General features: G+C 50.0%; 1 protein-coding gene across 1 annotated transcript in view; it reads right to left on the bottom strand.

Annotated features, from left to right (window-relative positions):
• ptgfrnb (prostaglandin F2 receptor inhibitor b) overlaps window positions 1-10,000 on the bottom strand; it is a gene marked incomplete at both ends in the record, with an annotated part of 44,245 nt that overhangs the window by 27,692 nt on the left and 6,553 nt on the right. Inside the window, 3 exons of the mRNA XM_080527176.1 lie at window positions 1,140-1,508; window positions 3,774-4,184; window positions 8,106-8,480. Of these exons, the coding sequence (XP_080383302.1) occupies window positions 1,140-1,508; window positions 3,774-4,184; window positions 8,106-8,480 (1,155 nt within the window). The remainder of the gene's footprint in view (window positions 1-1,139; window positions 1,509-3,773; window positions 4,185-8,105; window positions 8,481-10,000) is intronic.

Raw genomic sequence — 10,000 nt, 5'->3', positions numbered from 1 at the left:
TGACTAATCAATCCTCTTCACACTGGGGGGGGGGGGGGGGGGTTTCAGCAAAAGGCCTGACTAATGGACTGGGCTTGCTGCGACGAGTGTGTGTGTGTGTGTGTGTGTGTGTGTGTGTGTGTGTGTGTGTGTGCGCACAGGATAAAACATGAATTAAAAGCATGGTGTGATTGAGCATGCATGTAGCGGGTAAGGAAGGATCCTCCGTTTCCAGTCTTGGTGCTTAAAGGGATGGTTCACTACTTAAAGGGATGGTTCACTACTTTGACAGTTTTACATTCATTTGTAAGGCAGTGTGTGTGTATCCTTCTATGATCGACCCAAATGGTTTTTAAGTGCTTACTTTACCGGTCTCAACTTGAAGACAGAACAAGAGTAAACAGAGCCAGCCGTTTCGAGTAGTTTTCCATTAAGCACTACAACATCCTTTTAGCTGTAGTAGCACAGAGCTGTATAACCGATCGTTTTTATTTATTAGGGTTCTCGCAAATCTGAAGAGTTCTGGCAGGAATTCTGGGTGCCCTTAAAAACTGTACTCAGGAAGAGAGCTATGAAGACATTCTTTGATTTAAATATTACTTCACAAATAAGCCCATTGCCTATAAATAAGCCCATAGCTGTTACATAATTAGCGTTGGCATTTCTAAAAGGATGTTTTGGTGCTGCTGGACATAACTACATAACTACGGTAAAAGTAAGTAGCCTTGAGAACCGATGGTTCTCGAGCCTAATGGCCCTCAGGGGGCAGGAGCCTATCTGCTGTTTCTGTAGCGTGAGGCAGCTTGATGTACAAGTACACCCCCCCTGGACATGACCCTAGTATGTTGCAGGGTCTTACCCCCCAATCCAACCCTTAATAACAAAGGTATGCACGTAAGAATTACCCCAAGGGACAATCTGGGATTCAAACAACAACAAAGTCGTCACTTTGGTCAATATTTCATTGGGAATGTTTTTTTGGGGCAAACAGTTGAGGTGGGTTTATTATGAACAACGTTGCGTTGATTAAACTGCACCAAAAAGCGTATTCCGTAAATGTCAAACCTTTAACAATCAATCCCCAGCTATCCATGCTCACCTCGATTCAGTTCTAACACGACACAAAAACAGTGACGAGTTTAAAAAAGGGCAAAACTCACCGATCTGGGTGACCAGGACCCGGACTGGGCTGGAGGTCTTCTCCGAAGCCTGGTACCACCCTCCTCCTCTCCCTCCTCTCCTGACCCAGGCGCGGACCCTGCACGTGTAGGGCCCCTCGTCCGACTTCCCCACCCCCCTCACCACCAGCCTGAACTCGCCCGGCCCCGCCCGCTCCAGTCCCACCAGCGCGGACCCGTTTGAGACCACCCCGTCCCGGCCAAGGCTGACCACCTCGCGACCTTCGACCTGCCAGGTGACCTCCAGGGCCAGGGAGGGCAGGTTGCCGGCGGCGACGGCGCAGGTGAGGGTCAGGGTGTCGTCCATGTTGAGGGTGGTGTCGGAGTGGGCGGAGACCACCAAGGACTGGGCTGTGGGGGGGAGGGAGGGAGGGAGGGAGGGGGGGGGGTAGGGGGAGAGGGAGGGGAGGGGGACGAAAACAACATGGCTGACGTTAGAACCGATGAGAGGCCATTGTAAAGAGCTTTGGAATAAGGCTCTATATAAGTCAGTCCATTTACCAGTTACAATCTGGCACCGCGGTGCACCACGTCCTATACCCCCAAACAGTCAACAGTAAGATAGGGAGAAGGGAGATTAAAATGTAATACAAATCTGATTAAAAACTGGTGAAATCCAAAGTCCCAACTGCCAACAGCGAGTCGAAACACACAAAGACAGAAAAAAAGGGATTATGGTTTATTAAAAAGCCAATTGTGAACATACTAGAATCTGTGGAAATGTCAAGTATGAAAGGGTAAGAATTAAAAGCGGCTATAGCATGGGGGGGAAGGCTTCAGGCTTCATAGAAGGAAAAAAACAACAACTAACATTTAGTTCATCATTGAGGGAATAGTGAAGAATAGTGGAAAATGTACAGCATCTTAACAATAGGACAGCCGTGCCTCTTTGACCGACTATAAGAGCCGCCTCAGGGGTCAAATGACCATAGTCTTTATAATGGGAAGCTGCTACTTACACACAACGACCACTAGTTGGCTTGTAAATTAGCCTGCCTCCTACACAGAAAAACTTCAAATAGCTTTATACTATTTTATCCTGTGATAATCTTGAGATCCAAGAAATGATCCTGAAAATGTAAGGATACTGGGTGGTAGAACGCACATATCTAAAAAAAAAAGTCATGAAAGGAGGGTCCTGAAATTTGATCGAGTGCAAAGGTATAATTCGTTTTTTACTCACTTGGTCAAATGACCCCCCCCACCCCACGGCTGCTCTAGTGTTAATGACACAGACACTGGCCTGCAGGAGGACGTGGAGCCCAGCCTAAGGGGGGGGATATCAAATCAAGTCCTGGACACCTCAACAATAGCCAGTCCTTAGACAGTAGGTGGTGGGTAGGTGGGATAGATAGTGTGATGGGAGCGAGTGATGTGTGTTTAAAAGGAGAACCGTGACAAAGCTCACACTGTGTGACTCCCGTCCTATCTGGACTTCTCTGAGTCTCGCTGAGTCAATACTGGCTGCCTGGATACTCTGGTACTTAGATACGGTCTGAAAGACTAACGCCAGAACACTCTCCTGTGTGTCTCTCTCTCTCATCTATCTACAGTATCTTTCTCACTCTCTTTCTCATTCTCTGTCTGATCTATCACTCTCTTCTCTCTCCCTCCCTCCATCTCTCTCAGATTGGATCTGTGTATTCCCTGCGGTCCCAGACTATCATCCATTGTGAGTGTGTCCTCCACAGGCCAACACACACACACACACACACACACACACACACACAATCTCTCTCTCCCTCTCCCTCTCTCTCTCTCTCTCTCCCTCTCTCTCCCTCCCTCCCTCCCTCTCCCTCTCCTGTAGTATGAGTTCTCTGGCCTTTCCAGAGAGACTCTCAGTCTTCTCCCCCCAGCTTAATGAAGGCCCAGGCAGGAGAGTTTTATGGGGATATGGTTCCCCCAATACAAGTGTCCAAGGCAACTGCAGCACAACCAGTCCTGTGTGTGTGTGTGTGTGTGTGTGTGTGTGTGTGTGTGAGAAGGGTATGGGGGGGGGTCTCAGTGTGCTAACAGAGGGGAGAGGAAGAAAGCTAAGATGCTCTCAGTCAAGGGCCTCTTGAGCAGACAAAGAAACACTGGTGGAGAAAAAATTACTACAATCCCTAGGCCTCTCTCTCTCCCTCCCTCCCTCCCTCCCTCTAGGCCTCTCTCCCTCCTTCCCTCCCTCCCTCTAGGCCTCTCTCCCTTCCTCCCTCCCTCCCTCTAGGCCTCTCTCCCTCCCTCTATCCCTCCCTCTAGGCCTCTCTCCCTCCCTCCCTCTATGCCTCTCTCCCTCCCTCCCTCTAGGCCTGTCTCCCTTCCTCCATCCATGTCTCCCTCCATCCCTCTAGGTCTCTCTCCCTCCCTCCCTCCCTTCCTCTAGGCCTCTCTAACTCCCCTCCTCTCTCCATGTCTCCTTCCCTCCCTCCATCCCCCTAGGTCTCTCTCTCTCTCTCTCTCTCTCTCTCTCTCTCTCTCTCTCTCTCTCTCTCTCTCTCTCTCTCCTCTCTCTCTCCTCTCTCTCTCCTCTCTCTCTCCTCTCTCTCTCCTCTCTCTCTCCTCTCCTCTCTCCTCTCCTCTCCTCTCCTCTCCCCTCCCTCCAGCCATAACAACCCCCTCCCCTCCCCTCCTTACCAGTAGGTGTGACAGCCACCGCCCCCATCTCCGCGGTCTTCTCCACGATGCTCCTCCATGCCCCCTCCTCGTGCGTCCACTCTTGGCCCGTGCACGTGTACGCCCCCGCGTCCGACGCCGTCGCCCCGGCGACCACCAATCCAAACACCCCGTCGCCGCCGAGGGCCAATTGGATCCCTCCGTCCGCGTAGCGCTGGGCGGAGCCGGGCCCCGTGGTCACACCCCCCTCGGGGCCGAAGGTCAGGATCTCCTCAGGAGAGGCGGAGCCCGGTTTCCGTAGCGACCAGGTGATTGACAGGTAGGTGGGGTGGGCCAGCTGACGGGTGAGGTTGCAGGAGAGGGTGATGTCACCCCCCTCGGGGACCACGGGAGGGGGGGGGGAGGGGGACACCTTGAGGGTGTCGGCGATCACTGTTAGGGAGGAGAGGAGACGGTTACTACTGGAGACACACAGACAGACAGACAGACAGACACACAGACAGACAGACAGACAGACACACAGACAGACAGACAGACAGACACACAGACAGACAGACAGACAGACACACAGACAGACAGACACACAGACAGACACACAGACAGACAGACAGACAGACATGCACACAATGTACAATAACCAGTGGTAGGTCACCTTCTGTAAATGAATACCGCCCCTTTATTCATTCCACTTTAAAACACCGGCAATAAAACATGTGAAAGCAAAACCAAATGGTGGCTATTTTACCTCACTTTACCTCCCCTCATACCTCAACTTATCATTTTATATTTAGGGATGCTCCGATCTGGATTTTTGGGGCCGATACCGATACCGATTTTTTTTTAAATACATAACTGTAGGCCTACTGACTGGATAGCCTACATATTTTTTGCTTTTTAGACAAAAGTTTTGATCCATTAGGCACCAAGCAAACGCAGACCCATTTTTATGGCATAGTAAATGTCTGGCCTATCACCCAGTTAGGGCCTGAAGCCCAAGTCAGTCGATATGGCTGTATAAAAGACATCATAAACGTGGCCTTCATGGTTTACATACTGTTACGTCCTCCTATGTTTTCTGTTCAGTTATCTGTCTTCCCCAGGAAAAAATAAATAAAAATAATCGGTTTTTGCGATCGGCCATTTTTGCCGATCACCGATCGAGTCATTTGGAGTGAAATCAGCCGATTTAAATCGGTGGCCGATAAATCGGAGCATCCCTAAAATATACCTCATGTTACCTCCCCTCATACGTCAACTTATCATTTTATATAAATATACCTCACTTTACCTCACCTCATACCTCAACTTATCATTTTATATAAATGCAAATGGGAGGAAGGGGGAGACGAAGAGACACAGCTAAGCTACAGCTAAGCTACTAGCAGACTACTGCTGAACGCACCCATGGGATTAAACACACATTAGAATATCAACTCTACTACAGGACAGAGAATGTCATGGAGACACACCGCCGTAAACCACTTAGCCAATCAAATGCTGTGTCCTTTCAGTTCGTTCCATCTCAGTGATCCTCTCTCACTGCCAACACACACACACACACACACACACACACACACACACACACACACACTCACACACTGCCAAGAGTCATCTCTGGCTTCATACACTGTGATAAACAAATACCAACAAACACACACACACACATGCACTCACAAACACACACACACACACACACACACACACACACACACACACACAGCCACATACAGCCACAGCCACACACAGCCATACACACACTCGCCCCTTTCAGTGTGATGTCAACACGAGCGTAAGAGAGGGTTTAGACGTGATAATCCCATCAGACATCAAACGTGCAGTTGACTCCAGTTTCCTGTGAACTGTCACAGCTGAGTCAACTAGAGAGAGGTGGACTTGGACTACCTTCTCCTACGCAGATCTGTATCCCAGTGTCCTGCAATCAATCAATCCCTCTCTCTCTCACTCTCGATCAAACAACCTCTCTCTCTCTATCAATCAATATCTCTCAATCAATCGCTCTCTCAATCTATCTCTCTCTCTCTCTCTCAATCAATATCTCTCAATCTATCTCTCTCTCTCAATCAATATCTCTCAATCAATCGCTCTCTCAATCTCTTTCTCTCTCTCTCTCAATCAATATCTCTCGATTAATCAATCCCTCTCTATCAATCAATCTCTCTCTCCCAATCTCTCTCTCCCAATCTCTCTCTCTCTCATGGTTACTGTGCTTTCTTGACGTTCTTTCCTTGTTTCAAAGCAGGATGAAGTATATACAGTTACAGTACATCATATTTGGATATGTCTCTCTCTCTCTCCCCCTCCCTCTCTGAGGTGCCATGGTAAACAAAGCGCTGACAGTCTTTTGGCAGCTCCCATTTAGCAACTGTCAACATCATCAGACAGTGACGAAACCCTCCGTCCTCCAACCAGCTAGACGTGTTCTCCATTATGCTCAGGTACGGGGGAAAGTGAAAGAGACAGAACAAGCACTAGGTAATTGCACGCAATCACTCTGCAGAGCGGTTGTCATAGCAGAATAAACATTCCGAGTCGATAAGTATGTTGTTCGGTGCGGAAGGGCGGCACACACACACACACACACACACACACATACACACACACACATCATAACTGTGTGTTTTAATGTGACTTAAGGTCACTTAATTACAAAAGAAAAAGAATCTCACACACACCACACCACACACACACACGCGCACACACGCGCACACACGCACACACACACACACACACACACACAATGCTGTTTGCTCAGGCACTCCCATAGACCAGGAAGGGTGCTACACTACTCTGTAAAGACAGACTCCATGGTGGTCTCCACACATGCGGGGACACACACACACACACTCACTGTGGGTGGAACACACCCTGGGACAGCATATCTACTTCAGTTTAATTCAATTATTCCATGTTTCTGTATCTCATCCAGACTTTAAACCACAGCAGCACATTTGATAATCTCACCACTCTACACCTCTGACAGGTTCTATCTATCTTTCTTTTCCTCCCTTTTCCCTCCCTTCCTTCCTCCCCCATTTGACTCCCTCCCCTCCCCCATTTGACACGAGCCAAATACTCCCACCTGACATCTGCTGTGTGTGTGTGTGTGTGTGTGTGTGTGAGATGTAGCGGAGGTAACACACAAACACACACACACACACACTTTCACAATAATGAACAAATCCATCAGTGTACTCCCACATCATGAAACATACTGCTACCTTGGACAGGAGTGTAATGTAGATGATGAGTGTGTGTGTGTGTGTGTGGGGGGGGGGGGCAAGTGAAGTAGTATGATTATACAGCTAGGGCATAGGAAGGTGTGTGTGTGGGGGGGTGTGGAGGACATGTCACCCCTAATGTTAGAAGCAGGCAACACGGTCCCCCTCAAAACCAAACGTCTTCTTGGGGGGTGGTGGGGTGGAGGGGGACACACACATGCCCCCAGACCCCTCCTAGCGCGGGGTGAGAAGGACTGGCTCGCAGTCGGCGTTCCAATTCATCCCAAAGGTGTTGGATTGGGTTGAGGTCAGAGCTCTGTGTGCAGGCCAGTCAAGTTCTCCCAGACCAAACTCAGCAAACCATATCATTATGGACCTCACTTTGTGTATGGGGGCATTGTCATGCTGAAACAGGAAAGGGCCTTCCCCAAACTGTTGCCACAAAGTTGGAAGCGTCCAATTCTCTAGAATCACATTGTATGCTGTAGCATTAAGATTTCCCTTCACTGGAACTAAGGGGCCTAGCCCAAACCATGAAAACAGCCCCAGACCAGAATTGTGTCCACATACTCCTGAGACATCAACTACCCCCCATCTACTACCCCCTAGCACTGCGTCTCCTGAGACACCCGCTTTTCCCCTTTACCGTGTCCCATAGACTTCTACTGCCCCCCTTGTATTGTTTCTCTGTTCTCCAATGTCTATATATATATATATATATATATATATATAAATTTAAAAAATCCTTCTATCACTGAGACTGCCAATGGCCCCGGGCCTGAGCTAGATTACTCTTCCTGCTACGACTGGTGGATTGATGATTCACTTGCTTAGTCAAATGTATTGATTGTAAGTCGCTTTGGAATAAGGCGTCTGCTAAATGCCCAAAATACCTTTGTCCATATAGTGTAGTTGAGGTGGTTCATACATGGCAGTGTCGTGGTCTATTGGCTTTTAAAGGTACCCAGTTCCACACACACACACACACACACACACACACACACACACACACACACACACACACACACACCCCTCCCCCCCCCCCACACACACACACCACAGTGGAGTCGTCACGTGCATTAAGACATAGCCTATGTGGGATCATGTGACTCACCTGTGAGCTGCACCTCCGCCACGTAGTTCCCCCTGATGACGGAGTCTGTGCTGGGCGTGGTGCACAGGTAGGTGGCACTGTCCCCAGCCCGCACCTCCTTGATCCTCAGCTCCACAGAGCTGTCGCCCAGACGCACCACCGCCACGTCCCCCCCCGCCACCCGCCCCCGCACCGACGTGTCGGAGTACTTGGGGTCGAAGGAGGAGATGATCTGGACCGGGTGGGCGTCGACGCCCCCCCTCCGCAGGGTCCACTCGAACTCCTGCTCCCTGGGACCCTCGTAGCCCGACACGTCACAGCGTAGGGCCACGGGTTGGCCCTCCACGCGGATCAGGGGCCCAGGGGACACCGAGACCACCCTGGCATGGGACAGACCTGGGGGGGGGGGGGAGGAAGAGACACACATGTTATGGACATGTATCGAGCTACACTAAAAAGCGAAACGATTTTTGTTGTGCGTCTGTGAGCTGTGTGTGTCTGGGGGTCAACCACGCTGTCTGACAGCCCATCCTCCACACACACACACACACACAGACACACAGACACACACACACAGATGACCACAACACACACACACTCACAGATGCCCACAACACAGACACACACACACGCCCACAACACAGACATACACACACGCAGACAGACACACACCACACACCCCACACACACACACACACACACACACCACCATACCACATCAGAGACCCATCCTGCAACATTGTCTGTTTTATAAGAATCTGATGATAAACATGTTTCAATCCTTAGGTTGTGCTTCTCATCATACTTTAATAGTTGGTTTGGTTCCTCTTCTCGATAACTACCTATGGTGAGATGTGTAAGAGTGTCGTGTGTGTGTGTGTGTGTGTGTGTGTGTGTGTCAGAGTGTCGTGTGTGTAAGACAAGTGTTGTCATGTGCGAGTCCTGTCCTGCAAATCCTGTGTCTGAGAAATTCTGTGGTCAAATATGCACAGAATGCATCACTGACGAATGTGTGTGTGTGTGTGTGTGTGTGTGTGTGTGTGTGTGTGTGTGTGTGTGTGCGTTGCGAATCCTGGAAAACCTCCATGTGACCTCACAGCGAAACTGGTCCAACGCCTGCAGTCAACGAAGGGCACACATCTCCTAGCCTCCTTCCCGTCACACACACACACACACACACACACACACACACACACACACACACACACAGACACACACACACACACACACACACACACAGACACACACAGACACACAGACACACAGAGAGGGGAGAGGAATGTGAGGATTCCACCTATCCTGTCTTTCCAGGTCAGTGCTGATGAAGGAGAAAGAGGAGGCAGCTAGCTCAGGAGAGGTAGGAGATACACAGACAGACAGAGAGAGAGAGAGGAGGCAGCTGGCTCAGGAGAGGTAGGAGGTAGACAGACAGACAGACAGACAGAGGAGGCAGCTGGCTCAGGAGAGGTAGGAGGGTACACAGACAGACAGACAGAGAGAGAGGAGGCAGCTAGCTCAGGAGAGGTAGGAGGTACACAGACAGACAGACAGAGAGAGAGGAGGCAGCTAGCTCAGGAGAGGTAGGAGGGTACACAGACAGACAGACAGAGAGAGAGGAGGCAGCTAGCTCAGGAGAGGTAGGAGGTAGACAGACAGACAGACAGACAGAGGAGGCAGCTAGCTCAGGACAGGTAGGAGATACACAGACAGAGAAGGCAGAGCCAGGGAACAGGCTAGACCACTAGTTCTCAATGTAGACAGAAAACACTGTGACTGGGCCTGTTTGGACGAGCAATAGAGAACAGCTAGTGTGAGTGCGCACACGCAGGCACGCACACAAACCGACACACCTATACACACACTTACACACCTACATGCTCTCTCTCTCTCTTTCGCTCCACACACACACACGAACA

This window comes from Nansenia antarctica (genome assembly GCF_963989245.1).
Source record: "Nansenia antarctica genome assembly, chromosome: 3".
Lineage (NCBI taxonomy): Eukaryota > Metazoa > Chordata > Actinopteri > Argentiniformes > Microstomatidae > Nansenia > Nansenia antarctica.
The sequence above is the reverse complement of the archived record's forward strand: the minus strand, read 5'-3'. Positions and strand labels throughout refer to the sequence as shown.